The 22,426-nt window shown below is 43.1% G+C and overlaps 1 protein-coding gene across 1 annotated transcript; it reads right to left on the bottom strand.

The window, feature by feature from the left end:
• Positions 1 to 710: 710 nt before the first annotated feature.
• TPGS2 (tubulin polyglutamylase complex subunit 2) lies at positions 711 to 22,287 on the bottom strand. The gene is made up of 7 exons (XM_005489661.4): positions 22,130 to 22,287; positions 17,601 to 17,680; positions 9,651 to 9,738; positions 8,199 to 8,330; positions 6,248 to 6,361; positions 4,425 to 4,585; positions 711 to 2,854 (listed from the first exon to the last, which is right to left on the bottom strand). Exons 1-7 carry the CDS (start codon positions 22,200 to 22,202, stop codon positions 2,627 to 2,629), a joined length of 876 nt encoding a protein of 291 aa, XP_005489718.1. The 5' UTR covers positions 22,203 to 22,287; the 3' UTR covers positions 711 to 2,626.
• Positions 22,288 to 22,426: the final 139 nt, after the last annotated feature.

The following is a 22,426-nucleotide window of genomic DNA, read 5'->3' as shown; positions in this document are numbered from 1 at the left end:
TTTTCTAGAAAGTGCTCAAGCAAGTATGGTATGTATGCCAAGCACCTAACTGCGGTCCCAGGGCTGGGTGCCATGAACAAACAACACAGAGTTCTCCAAGAGCAGGAAGTGACAGAACGTCACTACTGCACAGAATTCCAGAAAAGGGCATTTACTGGATTTAATGGTCATTCCCATGCCAATATTAAAAGCATAACTAAGGTATTGCTATGGCGTTGGGTGGGAAGTACTGACATGTGCTTTCTCATTAGAGCTCACTTTATGTCAGTGGAGCAGCTAGAAGAGATTCACCTGTCTCCAGATGCACATGGGCTTGAGAGGGTGCACTGGAGGATTTCTTGTCATCTGGGGGTGGCAGACAGTGGCTGCCAGGCAAAGCAGCAATGGCATTTGAAGGTGGGCCCTTGGCAGTGTTGGAAGCAGCAAAATACACCTGAGCAGGGGCTGGTGGCTGCAGAGACTTTGCACTTCTGCAGGGCAGAAGCAGAACAGCTGCCACAAAGTTCAGTCTTCTGGCCTCTATGAAATAAGTTGGGAGTTTCTGAGTAGCTCAAGAGGGATAAACTAAAAGCACTGTAACCTACCTTGTCTCAGGGAGAGATTCTCTACTGCATTGAAAAAGCACCCCAAACAACCCATCCTGAACACTGCTCTTGCATTTGCATCCCACGCCCATGTGCTCCCCAAAGCATCTTCAAATACCCAATCACTTTGGAGGAAAATATTCAAATATTTATTAAAATACTATTAAGCACTTACAGCATGGCTTCATCCCATACAAATACCCATGAAAGCCTCACAACATCCCTGTGAGGTAGGTTTGTCTTGTGTAATTATGTGGTGGTTTTTCAAAAATTAGAGATGATGCTGTTTAAATAGTCAATGCTTACATGAAGACAGTGATTTTGATTTCCATATTCAGGCACAAAATGTATTGGGTGCTACCATGATCCCAGTGTATTTGGAAGACAGAATAGCATAGAAAAGTAATGGAAACAAACAGGAGTAACTGAAAACCAGCAGTGAATGGGTTACAGTGCAGTTCTAACATGAAAAATTACAGTATAGAAAACAGCATCAGGGCTTCTAAGGCTGCAGGATCTCAGTGGCCCCTGGTGCGATCCTGCCCAACTGAAAAGTGTCTGTTTCAATGGTCAGCTTTGCAAATGAATGTGTGACAAACCAAGGGGTCCTCCTGGCTGATGGGACTCAACACCATTGACTCTGTGCTCAGCAATTCCCACAAAGGGAGGCAACAAAGGATTTTGCAGCTTCTGGCTTCAGGATTATTGCAAATCATGTCACCATCTGAAAAGATACAGCACTGTCTTGGTTTAAAAAGACAGGTGTCTGCTAAGGAAGGTAGGAGCCTCTCCTGAACTGTAAACTGTAAACCCCCTCCCTCTGAATTGTTATAAATTTGAAATTAAGGGGGGCTCTCAGGCAAAGATATGGGAGCAGGAGTAACAGTTCTTTATTACAGAAGAAAATAAAAAAAAAATAAACAATGCAGTAATACAAAACAACACTGACAGAGTCAGAATATCACCTGACTCCCTGTTGGTCAGGGTGTTGGCAGCAGTCCAATTGGAATGGTGGCTGCAGTCCTGGAGTGGCAGGTGTGGCTCTGTTGGAGCAGTGATCCTGTAGAAAGGTGTAGTCTTCCTCTGAAGATACAGTGGTGGTGTAGATGGGCCTGATCTTCCTCTGCAGATCCAGTGGAAAAGGCAGCTGCTCCTCTGGGAATACAGTGGAAAGGCTGTTCTGGTGCCCCAAAATCTCAGATTATATCCAGGTAGGAATGCTTAGCTCCTCTCCCTGGGTGAAGTGCTCACAATGGGACGCTGTAATTTTTATCAGTCATGCAGTGACACTCAATGGCCCGTTAACAGCAGATATCTCCCAGGAAGGAGGACTGGTTTGTGGAAGAGATGAAGAAAACTGCCCAATTACAGAAGACAACTGCCACACCTCTCACAGATGGCAAATAGAATACACATATTGCCTTCCAATCCAGGACGAGCTTGAAGGCCAAAAAGTGGTCTGGGCTGCAGAGCAAGTGCATAATGCAGAGACATGGAAGTCTCAAGTCCCATTGTACCATGAATCTCAGAGCAGAAGTTGGATGAAGCATAGGGAAGTGCAGAGTTTGATTCTATGTGGAGTGAAAGATACTTCGCTGTTCAGTGGGTTCCAGCCTGCTCCCACAGCATGCAAGGTCAGGATAGTTTTCTTTCAAAGGACATGGAAGAAACATCTTCACACTCTCTACTTCAGCCTGGGTCTGGTTAAAGTTACAGTGAATTATATTTGCTTTCATTTCACTGCTGCAGTTGTACAGGAACAAATGCTTCCCTTTGGATCAGTGACATCAAAGGTTTCTTCATGCCCTCTGAAAAGTACATGCTGCAAGTAGCAGAAGGGAATAAAATTCATGTATCAATTTTTTTTAAGAGCCTCCAGGAACTACATCCACATCGCAGCTATATTTCATGCAAGTGCTGCAATGTGTTTTCCATGGGCACATCTATTCATGCACGAGGAACTTGGTCTGAACCACAGAGACTCTGCAGCAGAAAACATCAAAGCTTATTGCAAACGTTGTCCAGGGTCAGATCTAGCAGGCTCACTTCCTTGAAGAATTCCCTGCTAGTGAGGACGTCTTGGCAGAGGTCATGCTTGTGTGACTCTTTTGGGAGCCAGGTGGCTGTGGAGGCTGTTTTTTCTTGAGCACTGGAGTTTTGTTCTTGCTTTTAAATACCTTATTGGGGTCCAGCTTGTTCACAAAGGAATCTGCCTCTTCAGACAGGAGTGCTGTGTTGATGGTTATGGGTTTATACATGTTAAACCATTGCTGAAAGGCAGAATTGTGGGGAAGGAACGGGTTAAATTCAAACTGCAGTTGGACAATTCCACCTTGCTCCCCATCTTCCCCAAGACTTTATCTTAATCCTATGCCACTTATCAGTTTGCAGTTCACAGGACTTGGAAGAGTGCTTGTGATAAGAATACACAAGGCTTGGCTACAGCCCCAGTCCTGGAACTCCATACCAGATAGGGAAGAGGAGAACCAGACACAATTCTAACACCACCTTTCCTGCAGTGTAACTCTTATAAAGAGTGAATCCTAACTTACACCACAGGAGGAAAAGCAAAAGGGAGGGATGAGACTAAATGACATTTATTTAGATTCAGATAAGCAGAAAGGATTAAAAAAACTTTGGAATTTATATGTGCTTATAAACTGAAAACCAACTAGTTGAACTTCTCAAAATGCAACATTCCTCCCTCTCTTCACACATAAAATAATGAAGTTTTTAAACTCCTTACACAATGAATTTTGTGTTTGTTTGTCTTATTGTTTCTTTTTCTGATTTTCTATTTTTAACAAAGTCAGAAATAAAACTATAGTAGTTAAGGTATTACAAATCACAGTGAAACCATCAGCAAAATGTTGAGCAGGACATACAGAAGTTCAATACAAAAATATAGATAATCATCTATTAATGTACTGCTTAGTGGAAAACAGCTTTAATATACCCCCTTTCAAGCTTTTAAAATCATAATGGTTAACAAAGTAGGAGGACTTTAACCAACAGGGACTGCAAATGATTAGGGAATATACAAATGGTTCCTCTTAATGTTTGCAAATATACTGAACATAATAAAATATTTATAGCAGGAAAGTTACAGAAAGGCAGAGCACAGTGCCACGTACACAGCCTTGACTGATAAAGTCCAGTGTAGTGTAACAGGGAAGGCATCAGGAATGAGAAGAACCAAATTCTACAGCCACTGTTTGATGGGAAGTCAGGAGTGATTTTAGTAATTCTGATGTGCACACAGGACCAGGGAATCTCATGCTGGTAAGACAGCTGCTGTGTCTGGGTGAAGTGCAGGACACTCCAGTCCCAGCAGACCTTGCCAAGGTGCACAGACACTGTGCTGGCATACGAGCTGTGTTCAGTAGGATCATCACCTCCATCCCCCGATCTCCAACAGGAGGAAGGATAGGGCTGAAGGCCCAGTCAAACACAGAAGAACAGCAGAAGCCTCTAATAGCAGGATTTTGGCAAGGCAGAATAGTAATTTTAATAATAATAATAAATGACTGGAATGCTCACAAGGGTTTATGTAGAGGTCTTCTGTAACTACCTCTAGGACTTGAAATTGCCATTTTTCGGTCATAATTTTTATCAAGGCCCAACTTGTGAGAGGAAAGCAGGTTAACACTATAGTAGTGAATTCAAATTACAGTGAAACAAATTACTATTAACATGTTACAGGGAAAAAACTTGTGGTCCCTTCCATGGCTCAGCAGGGAGGCCCCCCTGAGCTGACAGACAGTTTGCCAAAAGGTGGGAAGATGTTTTTCCAGTGTATACTTATGCAGAATATTGACAGGCTGGACTCTGCTGTCCTACCTTGGCCTGGGGGCTGACCCCATAGCTGGTGAAGGCATACTGCCACTGTGGGAGACCCAGGTGCGTGATGAGCAGGCGGTAGTAGGCTGTGAAGGTTTTGGTGAGGAAATGCCAATACAGAGCTCTGTCCAGGAACCAGATCTCTGTGTCTGGGGAGACCACTAGAAAAAAACAAGCACAAATTACACCGTTGCTTTGCAGTATTAAATTTAACCCCTGGGCCATTGTCGGGTGGGAGACACAACACACTCATCAGAAGGGCTGTTTCATGTACCTCCAGGCTTGCTGCAGCCCAGGTGCAGAATCCAGAACTTGGCTTTGTTAAACTTCATACAGTTGGTGGTTGCATATCTCTCTAATTTGCTGAGGTCACTTTGCAAGGCCTTTGAGGGAGACATCAACTCCTCCCAATTTAATATAATGGACAAACTAAGCACTCCTTCCAGTCCTGTGTCCAAGCTATTCAGGAAGGCACTGAAGAGCCCAAGATGGACCCTTTCAGAACCCCACCAGTGACCAGCTATCAGCTTGATATGATGACTATTTACTATTAAGCCCTATTTACTATAATCTTTTGTGTCGTACCCATCACCCAGTGTTCATCCACTGCATGGGGTATTTGACTAGCTGTGTGCTGGACAATGAATGCAATGCTTGGACAATGAATGTGTTCCTTCACAACCTGGGAGTGACATGCTACATGGAACATTCTTGGACATCAGCAACTTTGTAGTATATGTTCAAAGTACAATTATGGCAAACATTTATCTGCCCCACAAAGTAAAAAGCAACTAACTCAATTGTCAGTGATCTGGATTACTGAATAGAGTCCAGAGTCTGGAAGTCATGGTAGTATGCGCTGCCAACAAAAACACATTTTGCAAAATCTTTCCACAGTGATCAAATATTTCTCTGGTGGTGACATCCTTTGTAGCATAAAGAAAAGGATTTTTCTTGGGAGATTGAGATGCTGAACACTGTCATTTAAACAGACTGCCCCTCTGTTGACACTGACACCTGCAACCAATGCTCCCTTCCTTTGCCCAGTTATCAACTGCATGTGCTGAAATCACTAACATGGGGAAGGGCAAGAGGACAAGAACTTGCTGCCATGGCAGCTGTAGTCACACACAATGAAAAGCACAAGAAAACAACCCAGGATTTTTCTTAGGAACTTGTATATTGCAATTGCACAATCCTACACAGTAAACACACATACATCTAGTGACCTGTGCACTCAGTCAGATGACAACTATTCTACAAGTGCCGTAGGTGTTTCACTACTCTCTGACTGATAACAGCTATCTCTGTATCTGTCAAAACAAACAGCTCTGCTCCTGTTTCTCACCCTCCCATTAACATTTTGGCCTAGTTAGCACCTTGAGACCCAGCATCTGTGCACAAGGTGGAAGACCGAGTCTAATTCTGTCTCAGCTTTTTTTATCATCTACACTTTGTTTCTAAGCAGAGTTATACCCTTTCTCATCAAAATGTAATGGCTTTGTTCCAAGACATTCAAGTAACTGGATTAGAGGAGCTCTGTGTTATTTCAACTCAATTGTCTGTACGTCACATGTGAATACTTCCCTGTTTCTATGCACGCAGAAATCATAAGTTATACCTCAGACTCCAACACTAAAAGAAGTGAAAATATTAGATTTAGTTAAGATTTAGCTCCTGACTTCAGTGGAGACAGGACATCCCAGTAAAAATTTCACTTACAAATAGCAAAGAAGACCAGAAATACAAGATAACTCTCCACATGTGACCTTCAGATACCATCCACAACAAGAGATAGCTAACTTTTCTTTTTTCAGTCTTACCTGGTTCAGCATGCTTATAAACAAGGCAGACTTTCCCATTCCCATTGCATGGGTCTAATTCAAAGATAAGACTACGAGAATCAAAGTGAGGCTTCTCTGGCTTGTCTCCATTACCTGAAACAAAGGAAAAAAATGTATGAAACATGTTTGGAAAACTGACTGTGACTCAGTTGCAAAAAGCCTATCAGTCTTATACATTAAAAAATCAGCTGATGAAGAACTGGATCAAACAATTACATTTATACTTCTTGGAAATTATTAAGTTCCCTATGTTTAAAAGAAAACCAAGCAAAAAAACCTGAAAAAGTGAGAAAAATTTTCATCTTTGTTAGGAAAACAAACCACAGAGTCAAAATTAGATAGCTGAAAACAGATAAGCTGACTTCTTTTTCCTCCCTGGCATTAAGTGAGTCAAGGTTTACAGATGTCACCCCTGAGGTTTGTCTAATCTTTTCTTCTTAAAGTTCTCCAGTGTTAGAGAAGGCACAGGCACAATCTCTAGGTACTCAACCCAAATCCATCATTTATCACTTAGAAGTTTTCCTCATGGATCCTGAATCTTCCTTGCTACAACTGAAGCCCATTATTTCTGTTGCATAAATGATTCCTTTTTTTGTCCTGATTTATTTTTTCTAAGGAGGACAGGGAGTCTTGGGACAAGACTTCAATGAAATTGCAGAGATATTTATTTCTCCATACATTCCAGTGTGACATCAGCATCCTTCTCCACAATCACATCTGACTCTTATTCAACTTGAGACCCTTAACCATCACTGAGCATTTCTAGAAGATCAGGACTGCAGCCAAACTGAATATCAAAACTACTTTCAGCCACATTTAGGAGCTGGAAGAGCTTACAGAGGTCTTGTCTGTAAGAGATAAGACTGAAATCAAATAGCACTCCTTTAAGAAATTGGTGTGACACCTGGCTGTGTTCTTATCCTCTTGTTTTTTCCAGGGGGATGTGAGAGCTCTGACAAAATGAGTGGGCTTTCTTTTTCTTTTTTATTCTTTCCAAATAGCAGCATTCCCAGCATTTCTAGGCAGGGTAGCCTCATAGTTATATGTACATACCAGTTACTTCTCCAATTCCAGCTGTCTTCACTACCAAAACAAAACCTGTTATCTTTTGTTCATTTAACACCTTAAGTACACAAAGATTTTGGAAGCTGAATCACTGGAGCAAGGCTCAGGTGAAAGTTTAAACAGGGAAAAGGCCTGTTAAAAGAGGATGCAGATAACACTAATCCCCATGACATTCACAGCATACAGATGTACCTGCCAAGGCAGTAGGGAACTAATAAGATATGTAATAGATCCAGCCCAGGAGACAGAGAATTAGAGAATCACAGAATGGTTTGGGTTGGAAATGGACCTGGAAGATCATCTTGCTCCAACTGCCCTGACAGGGACAAGCACACCCTTCTCTAGACCAGATTGCTAGACCAAGTAATCCCCATCTACCTGGAGTGATGTAGATTTATTGTAGAATGGAAGGGACACTAAAGACCATCTTGTTCCAATTTCCCTGCCATGGGGGATAGCTGAGGTGCTGAGAGAATTGGATTTATTCAGCATGGAAAAGAGAAGGCTTCAGGGTGATCTAATTGTGGCTTTCCAGTATGTGGAAAGGAGCCCACAAAAAAGATGTAGAGGGACTTTTTACAAGAATATGTAGTGACAGAATAAGGGGGAGTGGCTTCACACTGACAGAAGGCAGATTTACATTTGACACTGGAAAAAATTATTTTGTGTGAGGCTGATGAAGTGCTGGCATAGGCTGCCCAGAGAAATTGTGGATGCTCCAACCCTGGAAGTGTTTAAGGCTATGCGGGATGGAGCAACCTGGTGGAAAAGTGTTTGGTCCACATATCTTGTGCTATATTTTAACATTAATAGAACAAAAGGGATAAGATAGAGCAGGTTTTCTAGCCTGTTAACTGTGCCTTACCTTCCTCATCTGTGTCATCTTCCAGGTCAGCAAGAGTTGGAGCGCTAGGCAGAGTGTACATAGAGGAGCCACCAAGCCGACACAGCTTTGAGATGCTGTTAATCACCATGGAGCCCAAGGGCATCGGGGTATCTGCAACAAAACCAAGCATTAATCACATCCAGTGTCAGGAAGGCATGGCAGGCATTTATCTTCCTCCAGACATCAACCTCTGTGGGGTGAAGAATGGTTATACAAGAGCAAAAATGAGGCTTTTTCAAACACAGACTCCCACTTACATGTGATGCAACACCATCTCAGAGCTAAAAGGTATGGGAATTACACTGCTGGCAAGGACTGTGCTGCAGCTGTTAGCTCAGAGCTGTGAAAACCTAAAAATCCTGGCTACAGGATTTCAGTTACAGTCTCTTCCTCAAAGCTCTTTTCCCTCCTACTGCCCTTCCCATCAGAAACCAACCCACAAATTCACAGCTTACTGGCCAGCTTGTCCTCTTCCACTCCATGTATCTGTTTAGGGTGCATCCTCTTGGTTCCCACTTCCACGGTGCCTTTTATCAGTGCATTAAATGTGGGTGCTCCTCAAAGAATCCTACAGGACCTGTCACTTGTCTGTGTTTCTGAGGACTCACACTGTAGGCAGACATCAAGGCAGCAAGCACCCTGTTCAGCCATGTGCCAGTGTGACGGGTCTCAGAAGGCACGGCTGGATGTTTGCTCAAACAAGACAGTTGTACCAGCAGCCTTGGTCTCCATGCACTTGTGAGCCCTGAAAACAAGACTCCACAGAGGTCATTAGTCCCCCTTGAAACATGACGAGAGTCATGCAGGTGCTAAAGCACTGATGTGAACTGTCTTTGAAATGCCATTTCACTTCCTGAGGAAGACCCTGCATTTGACACCCATCTCCAGAAGTGAGCAGTGTCCATGGCCCAACTGAGAACCCTGCCTGAAGGCAATGAGAGCCAGGAAAACAGCTGCAGAGTGAACAAACTACCTGATTCTTGCTGAACAAGGATGGAAAATGAAGCTTGGACTTCAGCTGGTGGAAAGCAGAAGCAGGCTCCAACATGTACATACACATTTTAATGAGAAAGAAGCATTATCAGAGGGTGACTCTTCCTACTGGGATAATGAGCTGCAGTTGTTTCTCTCTACATGAACTACAGAGGGAGTTAGGTATGAGGTTTAAATGACACACCTAAATCTGAGTGTCAACAGATGGGCAGTGTATTACAGAACAGAATTTATGTCATGAATAATTAGTTTCTTGCCAGAAAGAAAGAGTGTTTGCACCTCTTTTGTGGGATGCCAGAATATACAAGCAATAGATTTTTTCCTGAGAGATGTGTATTGATTGTGCATGAACTAAGTTGGAAATTAAAGAGGTTCTGCAGAAGGAGGACTGGCTGCAATGAATTGAGCTTGCCAGTGGAGGGGAACACAGGGACTCACCATCAGTCTTCACACTCCAGGTCATCTCGAAGCCATCGGTCATCAGATAGAAGTTCTTTAAATCCTCAGGTAATACACAGGAGTTTTTCTGCAAATAACAATCAAAGCGTAATGGGACAATGCAGAACATGCCTCAAACTGTAAGAACAACTGAAAATTGGTACAGAAATATTTGCCACCAAGTTCCCTGCTTAACTCCAAGGTGACTCAAATCAGTTCAAATATCTCATTTTAAAGCCTTGAGGAAAAACTGTGTATTTCTCAGGACTGTGCTAGTCTTCACAAAGGTAGCTTGAAAAAATTTCACAATGAGCAGTTAGTCATCACAAAATTATTACAGCATTGTTCCTAAACTGAGACATCGTGTTACTTTTTGAGATTAGCAGCCATTCCAAACTCACATAAATCAGAACAATTAGCTTTTGCATATATATGGCTTAAAAGGATAGTGTTTTGCTTTAAGTGAAATCAGATTAAACCTACCTATTCCACTAAAGCATGTACAATATTAGTACAGTGACTCTCTTCTTCTGAGGAATTTCAGCTCCAAGTAGGTGTAAGAAGCATAGACTCAAAAGTTGCACATACTCAAGCAGATCTGACATTTCACTTAACAAAAAGTATGTGTGCAGGCACATGCAAAGCCAGACTCAGAAATCTGCTGGTCTAGTTTCATCCCTCCAAACTTCAGTGAATGGCTGTGGCTCCTAAGCCTGCTTCCTTCTGAGCCACCAGTGAAAGAAGCAACCCCAGTGAGTTTGAGTTTGTAGGAACCAGAAAACTTCTCCTATATCTGTGCTGGTTGTGGAAGGAGTCGTTCTTAACTTAGACTCTTCAGCTGAGCTGCAAATACAAGGATGGAAGGATAAAGGCTTAAACCTCAGAACAAAAAGAAACCCAAAGAACTACAGGCATTTGCTGATCCTCCTCCTGGGGACCGGACTGGCTGCAGACCAGTGACCCTCTGCTCTTGCTGAAGTGTCAAGTACAAAAAATCAAACAGAATGGAAACCTGCCATTTTTAATAACACAAACAAGAAGCATGACTGAAAGAGTCACTTGCTGGTCTGTTTGTAACTTTTAGAGAAAAAAACAGATTGACTCCAGTGAGTTCAAATTTAAAATAGTCACATTCAGGGCTCCCAAAGTATCAGACCTCAAAACTCAGGAGAGTGTCCTGTGATCGAGGTTCCACAATCTGTGTATGCTGATTTGCCCAAGGACTGCACCACTCTCCTTGTGGAAAAGTTTCAATAAATAAAGACAGAATATTCTATAACCAGTAGCTAAGGAAAAGGAAGATGCACAACCAGTTCAAATACCTCTGCTTCACTTGGGGCATGAATTTTTTAACATTTCAAGAGAAGAGAGATGTACCTATCCAGCAAGAGCAACCTGCCAGCTGTGAATCCAGCTGCAATGCTGGCCTCTAGTCATCAGCTGCTGGATGAGCAAGGGAAGGTGCTGGTCTCATCCTGTTCACATGTCCTCCCTCCTCTAGGACCAGAACAGCCTTTCTGTCTGTTAAAGCCTTATTCACTGACACTTTCTTTGGGTTATCACAGTCTCTGTCTCCTAAACTGGCGTGTGCACACTATGTAGGAGCACCCAATCTGCCCACAACCTTGTGCTTGTTAATTTACTTTTAAAGCACATCCATTAATGTTGATTGACTGCTACTGAAGAGTCCCAGACACTAATGGCTTTGTAGCTTGCAAGAGGGCAGGTCACTTCACTTGCTTCATCAAGCAGCCTGGTCACTAGCTCAGAGCCCTCTTAATCCAGATAGAGAAAATCTTCAGGGTCCACAGATAACCTGACACTGCAGAGGCTGTTTTTAGAAGAATTTAACATCCTACGACAAGAGTCTGCTGATGGCTGAGGACCTGGTGGTAAGTTTAAGGTGATTAATAAACCACATGGACATATCTGAAGTTCTTCAAATGCTTTTCACAAACACACCTTCTTCTGTGGTTCTCCTCAGTCCTAAATATTTGTAATTTCATCTGTGCTTTCATCACTTCCAGTTTCAAGCTGTACCTGTAAGCACAGTGACTACAGCTAAAACTATGAAGAAAGAAAGTATGACAGACCAGCTACAAAGCCTCAGCAGAGTACAAAAGTTAACATAACACTTCGACTACATTTCAAATCCCCCAATTCAAACTAATTCACGGCAGCAGTAAAAACACATATGTGAATCAGTCTCCTGGCTTCAGTGGGTGTTCTTCTCCAAGCAGGAGAACTAGATCCACTAGGATGACAAAATCCAAGGTTTAACAACTTCCACTGCAGTATCCACATAAATCCTGCTACAACTCAGGCACAGCCCAATTTAGCAAACAGAGGTAAGACAAGAGAAAAATCAAATCTGAATAGGTTTTATGCTCTGAATCCTCCTTTTGAAAAAGATCAACATGTGACTGTTTCTCCAGATGGCTACTGTCTGAATTTACTTCAGGATTCTCTAACCCACACTGGTGCAAAGTATTTGGGTAGAAAATGCAGTATCAGAGCAGGTCTGGGGTCTACAGAAAAAGGCCTGTAAATAGAAAACTTCATTAGCACCCATTTCTCTCATCTGATGGAAAGGATTTATGGATCTGTCGCATTGTGCTTAGTCACATGACCATATGACATCAGAACAGTAATCTGACAGAAGTCAGAGAAACAAGACACTATATACTAAAAATGGCTTATAAAATTCTATGTTCTTCTCACTCAACTGGTAGTTGTCAGGGTTGTGTTCTCCAGCCCTACAAATACACTGTTTCTAAATAACATGTCAGACTTGGCTTAACCACAGCCCTGGCAAGCAGCTGTTTTCATTCCAGTTATCTGGTTACACTCATCAGTTCATAAAACAAAATATCCCAAGTGCTTAATATGGTGTGAGAGGTCTATTCCTTTTCTTTGTTCTTTGTAATATCTCAAAATAGCCTCCCAAGAAAGCACAGTCCACTTAGTACAGAGAAAAATACGAGAACCTGATTTTTGTGGCCAGGACCTGATTAGAAATGGATCCAAAGCTAAGGAGCCTGATATATGGCAATTCACCTGAAACACTGTTGAAAGAATGTCTCTCAAGCAAATATACTAAAGAAACAGAAAGCAATCAAAACATATAGCTCTAGAGAGACTTCTCTAAAAGCATGAATGAGTTTTACCCAACTTCTGGGGAGAGAAGGAAGGCATTCATGTCACTTGAGGGCTTCCAAGAATTAGACCACATCAGTAGCCACCCTTCTCTCTCCTTAATGTCCTGCAGTTTTATGGCTGGTTTGTCCTAGCTGTCAGTGAATGTTGATGTTAATTTATGTAACACATTGAAATGTTCTTGCACCTGTAATAAATCTGACCTGGGGAGCTCCCAGAGCAGTAGACTGGATCCCCTGCTGCAGAGAACAGGATTTCAAAGTTCTCTTGGGGATATTGTTGTGCAGCCAGTTTTCAATACTTTATAAAGCTTAACAAGAGGGGGAACACTGTGTAAGAAACACTACTTACTTCTCAAAAGTCCTCCAGCCTGTTCCCCATCATGCAGCTTGAAGAAACATAGCTTTCCTCATGCACTGGCCCTGCTGGATCCACTTCCCATCTCTCCCACAGTCACAGCCGCAAGGCAAGCTCAAGGTGAGTAGATCCTGTGCTCGTGGGGATGAGGGATGGGAGGCTTGGCTAACATTAAGGGTGGACAGGAAGGATGCCAAGAAGGACTGTTGAAGGTGCACACCCTGCATGCATACTTAGACTCAAAAAGAGATGCTGTAGAAGCAAGGGGGATGACATTCCACACGTGTGCTGGAAACACTATGCAGTAGAGAGGGAGCAGCTCAGGAGGTTCCTGGATTGTGTGTAAGGGTTCAAATGAGGAACCAGGAAACTACAGGCCTGTCAGCCTGACTTCAGTGCTGGGGAAGCCATGGAGATCTTCTTGAGTGCCCATCACATAGCACCTACAGGAGATCCAGGAGATCAGGCCCAGCCAGCGTGGGTTTGTGAGAGGCATTACTGCCCAACCCAATCTCCTTCTACAACACAGTGACCCTCTTAGTGGATGAGGGAAAGTCCAGGGATGTTGACTTCCTGGGCTTTAGAAAAGTCTTTGACACTGAATCCCATAGAATTCTCCTGGAGATACCAGCTGCTTGTGGCTTAGGTGCTCTGTTCTCTGATTTAAAACTGGCTGCTGGCCTGGCCCAGAGAGTGCTGGTGAATGGAATCACTTGCAGCAGGCAGCTGGTCCCTAGTGGTGTCCCCCAGGGCTCTGTACTGGGGGCTCTGTACTGTACTGTTTTTTATCTTTATTGTTCTGAGTGAGGGAATCAAGAGCCCCCTCAGTCAGTTTGAGTCAAGGCCCAGCTGGGTGTGAGTGCTGATCTGCTGGAGGGCAGGGGGGCTCTGCAGAGGCATCTGCCCAGGCTGCATCCACGGGCCAGGACCAGTTGTGTGAGGCTCCACCAGGCCAAGTGCTGGCTCCTGTCCCTGGGTCACAGCAGCCCCTGCAGCTCCAGCTGGGACAGCGTGGCTGGGAAGCTGCTGAGTGGGAAAGGCCCTGGAGGTGCTGGTTTCCAGGGGCTGGACACGAGCTGGGGGTGCCCAGGGGGCCAAGGAGGCCAAAGGCCCCGGGCCTGCGTCAGCCATGGAGGGGCAGCGGGAGCAGGGCAGGGCCCATTCCCAGTGCTGGGGCACGGCTGAGGCCATGCCTGGAATCTGTGCTCAGCTTTGTTTGCTCACAGCAAGAAGGACACTGAGGGGGCTGGACTGTGTCCAGAGAAGGAAACAGAGCTGGGGAAGGGTCTGGAGCACAGGCCTGAGAGGAGTGGCTGAGGCAGCTGGGGGTGCTCAGACTGGAGAAGAGGAGGCTGAGGGAGATCTTTCCGCTTTCTAACACCTCAAAGGTACTGTAAGTCCCTGAAAGCCAGGTGTGGGTCAGGTTTTTCTCCCAAGTAATAAGTGAGAAGAACAAGGGAAAATGGTCTCAGGTACCTGTGTCCCTCTAACAAAAATGCAATTTCCTATTTTTTGAAAACCAAAACAAGGATGTAAGTGACTCATTTTTCTTCCAGCTGATGCAAGAAAAAAAATGTGATTCAGACACTGCACCAGAGTGCCTCCTAGCAGTATTTCAGTGTAACACCCATTTCTAAAAATTGCATGTGGACTGGAGTAGAGCCATTGCCAGCCTAATTTTAGGAGTGGGAAAGATTTCTTAGCATGATATAGTTATTATCACTGGTTTTCTGGTGACCAGGTAACTGTCTCTACTCCCTCTTTTACTTCTTGTTTTACCCATGTAAATACACTTGGCAATCATACACTTAAGGTATTTTTGTGTGTGTGCTGATTTCCAATAAATTCTTCAGGAGTGATTTCCTGACATGTAACACTTAGCAGCTCTTTCTACATTGGGAAAAATTTCTTCTTCTCTCCTACAGCATTACTGCACTAACTCCTGTCATGAAGCTCAGTTCCCCCTGCAAAGCTCCATGGCAGCTAAGGGACATTCAACAAGCTTAAGATTTTAAAGACTATTTTAATCTCAACAAGGTGAGATTTTAAAACACAGCAGTATCCAGTTACATAGCAGCACAAACATGGCACAGCACAATTTAGAAAACACATCTGGTGGAAACAAAAAAATGTATATATACCCAGCATGAATAAAATAACTTGTTAATTAATAATTTTTAAAAGATTGATTTTCTTTTAAGAACTTCTGAACACCTGGATTTTTTTTCTCAGTAAAACAATCTTTCCTTGCAAAACTGAAATAGGACTGGAAAGATTTATTCCATTAAACAATAATCTGAAGAATAAAGCTTTTATTTGGTTAGTCTGCGGAATGCCCCACAACATAAGTCTTAATAGAGAAGTTGTTGGGGGAAAAATAATGTAGTTTTGGGAACAGTTTCACCAGTTTGTCCTACATCACAGAAAAATAGTTTCAAATAGTCTGAAAATAGTTTCATAATGAAATATGTAGAGGGAAGTTAAAAATATACTCTGGCGAAATCTTGTTAAAAATCTCAGCCATGGAGAAATGATTATATGTATAAGCATTGCCACCTAGTGGCCGTAAATCCGATAAAAACAAACGTATTCAAATTCAAGAAAGGTAAGTTTCAGGAAAAATGAGGAACAAGCTCATCCTGGAACAGCTTTGTGAATTGTTGAGTTCATTCTACCTAATCATCACGGCAGGACATTTTGTCTTGCAACTGTGTAGACTGGGTTAGATTCACACTTCATTCCCGATAGCTCAAGAGAAAAAAAAAAAAGAAAAAAGTCCAGTTACCTTTTAATTTGAGAAAGGAGCTTTAATATTTTTTAATTAAAAAAAAATTGTCAAAGGGAACCAAAACCAAAGAAACAGACAGCCAAGTCCTTCACTGACAGCCAAGTCCTTCACTATTAGAAGTCCAACACAACTGTACTCATTTAATTTTCAACATTTACATCCACAATTGACTTAGTCCATTGCTGGGCAAGGGGGGAGGGTGGGAACTGAAATTTCTTTTGGCTTCTCTTGAATGAAGTGCTTCGGCTACAGCATTTTTTTGGCTTTACAAGAATAGCTCAGTTGTGAAATAAACCCATTTCAGTTTAGAGGAGAAGCAGCACCTGAAAATGAGAGGAATGAGCACCATGTCCAGGAGAAGCAGTCCTCTCCACTCAACAGAAGACTGAGCAAATATTACTCTGTGTTCCCAGACCTGATCTGGCTTGCAGTCATGGTGCCTCAAACTTTCCAGCTCAGGTAACCCAATACCTGAAAAACAGCTAGAGGAAACCAGGGATCGGTTTACACAAACCTGAAAAACAGGACATTTCTCCCTGACCACAGTTGCTGACTTCTGGACAAGTTTCAGTAAGTAACACACAGGTTTACACCACATACATTCTGACCTGGAATGTATATATATATATATATATAATTATATATGTTCTTGATAAATGTCACTAATTGGAATAAGGCATTGCCAAAACCAGTGTAAGACTTTTCCTCACTGTTTAGGAAAAGCAGTAAATGGCTCGGTGTCAAAGGGGAAGGTATTTTATGCAGTGGTAAGAGCAGTCTCTAGGAGCAGCTGCTTTAGGCCACAGCCAGGGTTAGAGCAGAGGGAGGATGATTCACTCAACTCCATTCTCTGCCATGTCCCTTTCCAAGGGCCACAGTGCTTCGTGCTTCTACTGTCCCATCCCTGGACAAACAATGCCTACCAAGCAGTTATTCAACCACGGCCATGGGATTTATGAAGAAATGTATATTCCAAAAGGGGAATGAAAATGCCCTGAGTCACACAGTTTTCAGGAGCCCTCTGATCACACAGACTGATGCAGTAAGGTCAGATAGTGCAGAATGAAGGTAGCACATGTCCTTCACAGTCATCTACAACAGGCAATGGGACATGTCCCAGCCAAGAGATTGGGTTGGGCAGCCAAAGATGTGAAAGAAAGGGATATGAGAAACTGAAGCGAATGGCTGAGACTAAAAATAGAAAAAGATAACTGGAACAAACTGGGTAGCTCAGTGTTATTTGCCAGCACGAGGCCTTACCTTTAATGGCCATGGATCATAAAGCACTGCTTCATTTTGTTTGAAAGGGAGTTGGAAAATGTTTTCGGACCTGAGTCAGAAAACTGTTTGCTCCCCACTGAGTCACCACTGTAGCTGCCTACTACAGTTATGTGGTTTCTTTTTAGAGCTGTCATGCTGAATGTACCCACAGTGGTGATGTTTCTCTAACAAATCAGGTACATGTGACAGCCTAAAACAGTGACACCTGATTAAGAAAAACCCAGCAACACCTGCTTAGGCTGCACTATACATCAAACTTGGTAGCAAGCTGTCTCATAAACACAAGGTTGCCATTGCACTTGACATTCTCCATGGGCTGTTGCACATTCAAACTGACCTCACTGCTGTTTTACCAGGAAAATACTCACTTGTTCCCAAGAGACGATTGTGTGGCGTTCAGCCGGCTCCTTTTCCACAAAAGTCACTTCAGCAACTCCTGGGGAAGTCTCTGAAAGGAAAAGAGGAGCACATTTGCAGCTGGCATGGGTGACAGCAACACTGTGAGACAGACAATTTTGCAAACTAATCTGAGTGACAGCCAGGGAAAAGGCATTAATGATTGCAAGCACTGTGCTGGTGACTGAGCAGTCACTTTCTTTCGTCTGTAATTGTACTTTGCATGTCTTGGCATGAGGATGCCTAATGCTGAAGAAAATGTTATCCTTTGATTTTTTTAATACATATATATATGTACATGTCATTATATGTCTACACAAACGCTAATTAAGTGGGTGGCATTCCTGCTCAGGGTGGGAGGGGTTAGAACAAGATGATCTTTAAGGACCCTTCCAACTCAAACCATTCTATGATTCTATCATGTAAGCACACCCCATTTGTCTTCAAGGTGTGGTCTTTTGCAGAGGTTTTCATGGAAAAATGGAAAAAAAAATCAGTGATGGGTTTTGAGGCAAACTTTTACAGGGGGATGAATCTTTATTTGTAAGCATGCCCTGTGGTTTCTGTTGAGTAGGATGTCCTCACCTGGGCACAAGATGTAGTGCAGTGCTGCTGTGAACTGCCAACAGCCCTGTTCCACAAGGGCAGGCACATTTCAGCTCTGGATTCAGTGGGTTTGGACACACACAGAACCTGAGCATGCTGAAGGGATCTGCATGAGCAAACATCAGTTCTCTGGAACCTCAGCTGGACACATGAAAATTTGTTACAAGCACTGACCTCCTATCAATCTACAAAAATCTTCTGAATATTTTATGGGAAAGAATGCTATATAAATGTAAGATACTAAGCCACATGGTGCTTGCAGGTGTGTGATGGCAGAATAGACTCCTTTACAATTACTATTTTATAATGTTTTATGTCATCCACAGCCAACTGAAATAATTCCCACTGACATAATTCTGTTTGGATCAAGTCCAGAAAGACTACTAAATTGTTGTGGGAACTGCAAGCCCAGCAGACAGGGCCATGGAATAGAAGTGATAACTATGCAAGGCTTTCAAGACTGGCTCTGCTGTGAAAGTATTGGCCCCTAAAGCAGTCACACACATTACAATTGCTTTTTGGTAAAACATACACAGTGCACCAGACAGGAAAAGCAGGCACTAGAGAGCTTTGGTTTGTTTTTTATCTTCAATGCCAGGCTTTTAATTCTATCAATAGCATTGTTCTTGCCTGTTCTGTTGGTGGAACAGTGGCGCTCAGTTTCAGGAAGCCTCCACTTCAGTTGGAAATACTGATTGTTACATTGTCAGATAATTGAAAAGAAAAAACATGGCATCAGATAAATAAACTCCAAGTTAAAGATATTACAAAAATTTCATAGCTGGTCACACAGGTAAATTTGTCTGTCCTCCAACATACAGAAGGCTCTGAGGTTTCACAAAGTTTCACTTCTGGTAGGTGGGTCCAAGGCAGGGTGATCTGTTCCTTGCTCAAATATAAGCTGTCTGAACAAGAGAGTGGAATCAATTACCTAACCAGCCTTTTCCATCTAAGCTATGCAAACCTTATGACAAGTTGAGGAGATTATAATAACAGAGTAATTGTTATTTCTGTGATCAAAGAAAACAGCAGGGATGTTTAATTCATCATGCACAACATCTTGGCTGGGATGACAGAAGATTAAATATCGTATCAGTCAAACAAGAAGTCTAGAAATGAGAGAATGCAACTTCTAAAGAGGTCTGAACCAAATCCAACATCAAAAGAAAGAGAAATTCCATCTTAAAAGCCTAAACATTAAAAATATACTGTGGGTAAAATGAAGACCATGTTTAACAGATGCACGTAGGTATGGACAGGAGCACCACTGAACATTTGGGTAAACTTTGCAATGAGTTGCTTTTCCTTCCACATGGAAGAAATGAAGAAGCCACTTTAGTGTCACCTAGATACATAAAAAAGCTTCACTTCTTCAGACTACACCCTATAAATTAATCTGAATCAAGATCACAGTAAGCTCTGCCCATTTTTAGGACATTTCATCTGGAAGCTCCCAAAACCACTTTGCAGTATTAATCAGAAACAGTCAATGTAATGGTGTGACACAAAGCTGGAGCAGGAAATCACAGGATTGTCAGTCTTTACAGTACTGCTAATACTGCCTGTAAGCTGGCTAAACTCTCAGCCTAATTTTAAAATTTTTCAATGGTTACATTCTTATCTAATACAGAGTGCTAATAGTGAAGTATGGCTCCATCTTGGGCATTCCAGAAGAGCTAACACCTTCCATTCTGACTTAGTTATGAATAATAAATCTTTCTGGAATTTTCTATTACTCACAGAACTTCACCAAAATGAGCATTGGCAATGGGAAAGATCTCTCCCTTTTTTCCCCTCAAGGTATAGCTTCCACAGTGCTGATAAGAAAAATCCCTTCTTGTAGGGACTTCCACAGAAACTAAAGTTAAAAAAAACCCCAAACCAACAAAACAATGCCTGATTGTACTTTACTTTAGGTAGAAAATATCAAGTGACTTCATAAGGCTTTCCGAAAGATTTAAAATAAGATAGTTTCTAGTAGTAATAAATAGAGAGTGAGGCGTCACTCTGAATGAGATACCCTTTGTTATTTGAAAGAAACAAGCACTGAACAGACTGGTTATGTTTCCCAATTAGCTAAGCAATTCTAATTAATTTGGTGGCACAGTTGAAATGCCTTGGACTACTTCACTGGAAAAAATGTGCCTAATTCCCAGAAGGAGTGGAGAGACAGAGAAAAGGAGTAAAACATCACTGAGATGGACATTGCTGTATTGCAGAGTACAAGTTGTCAGCAACACAGAGGGAAAAAGAAAAAAATACAAAGCAGGAAACACCTTCCATGTGAAAGGGACATTGCAGGACTTTCAGAGCCATACCTGCATTGCCATGTCCTGCTGGTGTAGACATAACACCTACCCAAAACCATTTATATGGCAACACAACATTCGGACACAGCTCACATCTCCCACCTCTCACACCCCTGAGGTGGTGAAAATGTGGGCAGGGCTAGCAATTTTTTAAAGAGCTATTTCAAAGAAGCTTTTGCCATGATGATCATCATCAGTTTCACTCACAGAGCAGAGATAACGTTATCCTGACCTCACAACTAACAATACAAACAAACAGGAAAAAAATCCACCCACCACCTCCCTCAAGAAGTCTAATAATAAGTCAGTATGACAACACTGATCAGAGATTGAGGGTGAAATCCTGTCCTCACTGAAGCTCAGAGAAAGAATTTAACCCTGATCTTTTAATCTCATCTGTCTGAGCAGCTATCCAAACCCATGTGCAACTACAGATACACTGAGGTTATCATGTGAAACTCAATGCCTCTTTGGGGTGAGATAATAACAGAGCTCACTTTTGGCTTTAAGATTCCCAGGAAGAAATTCCAGGACTGCAATTAGCAATCTTGTTGTACACATAGTTTGAGATAGATGTATGGCTTGCAGCCTTAGAAATAAGACAGTCCTGTGCTCTGTGCTGCTGATGTGTGAAAGGTCTAATGTTGAAATCCTTTGCACACACAAATACTTGCACAAATCCTTGTGATTCCACTGATATGAGTAAAATTTTGTCTGAGGATGTCTGAGGATGCCTTGCATCCTGCTGAACTTCAGAGGGAGCTGAGGGGATGCAAGAAGGCTCAATATCTGAGCAAAACCTGGAAATGACAATCAGGGCATTTTGTAGAACAAGTCTCAATGTGGGAATGAACTGCAGGGCAACTATTTATGGGGATCTGATCCCAAGCAGATTGACAAATCGGCCTTCTACCAGAACACTGATGAACCATGCCAAACTCCCCTTCATGGGGCACACTGACCCTACCTAACCACAGAGGATCAAATTTAGGCACGATTTAGGTAGGAAGGTTGTGTGGAGACCTCATAGGAACATTGCAGTATCTGGAGAGGGCCTACAGGGAAGCTGGAGAGGGACTCTTCATTATGAGCTTTAAGTGAGAGGACAAGGAGTGATGGATATAAATTGAAAGGGGGGAAATTTGGGTTGGGTATTACAGAGATTTTCACTTTGATGGCGATGAGACACTGGCAGGTTTGCCCAGAGAAGCTGGGCATGAACACTGCCAGGCAACCCTGGCAGTGTTCAAGGCCAAGCTGGATAAGGCCTTGAGCAACCTGCCCATGGCATCAGGGCTGGGACTGGATGATCTTTGAGGTCTCTTCCCATCCTTTAACATTCAATGATTCCATGATTTTTCATAAAACACCACCTTCTCCTTCTCTGGTGTTTATGAAACTCCTAAAGTCGAGAGATCCGGGATTCCTCTCGTTGCTTCCATAAACAAGGATGTGTCTGTGTGTGTGCATAGGCTGCTCAGCTGAGCGATTCACAGGAGGGGCTGTCACAAACGGGTGGCTCCCCCCGCCCACGGCCTGCCCCCGGCCTCCCCCCGCCCCGTGGGCTGTAGCTCAACGCCACTCACCCAAGATCCTTGTGACGCCCAAGGTGAGCTTGTCCAGGTAGGGCTTGATGCCGGTGGGGAGTTTTTCCTCCATCCTCCGCGGGACCCTCCTGTCTCTACCCAGCCTGACAGAGAACAATGCCTTTCTGGCCTTTCTACTGCCCCGTAGCCGCAGGGTACGCTGGGAGTAATAGTTCTTCCGGGCGGTGCCCTGGTCGGCCCATGGCGGCCGCCGGCGCTCAGAGGACTACTATTCCCGGCATGCCTCGCAACCCTCCGCGTTCCTCAGGCGCAGACAGCCAATGGGCGGCGAGAGCC

Source organism: Zonotrichia albicollis, chromosome Z, assembly GCF_047830755.1.
Source record: "Zonotrichia albicollis isolate bZonAlb1 chromosome Z, bZonAlb1.hap1, whole genome shotgun sequence".
Classification (NCBI taxonomy): Eukaryota; Metazoa; Chordata; class Aves; order Passeriformes; family Passerellidae; genus Zonotrichia; species Zonotrichia albicollis.
The sequence above is the reverse complement of the archived record's forward strand: the minus strand, read 5'-3'. Positions and strand labels throughout refer to the sequence as shown.

What these genes read in the sequence shown, in the direction of transcription:
- TPGS2 (XM_005489661.4), bottom strand. Translation starts at nt 22,202, where the DNA reads ATGGAGGAAAAACTCCCCACCGGCATCAAGCCCTACCTGGACAAGCTC. An exon ending in CAATCGTCTCTTGGGAACAA is followed by an intron (nt 9,739 to 17,600) that starts GTGAGTATTTTC and finishes TGTTATTTGCAG; the next exon opens with AAAAACTCCTGTGTATTACC. An exon ending in GGGTCAGCCCCCAGGCCAAG is followed by an intron (nt 2,855 to 4,424) that starts GTAGGACAGCAG and finishes TCTGCCTTTCAG; the next exon opens with CAATGGTTTAACATGTATAA.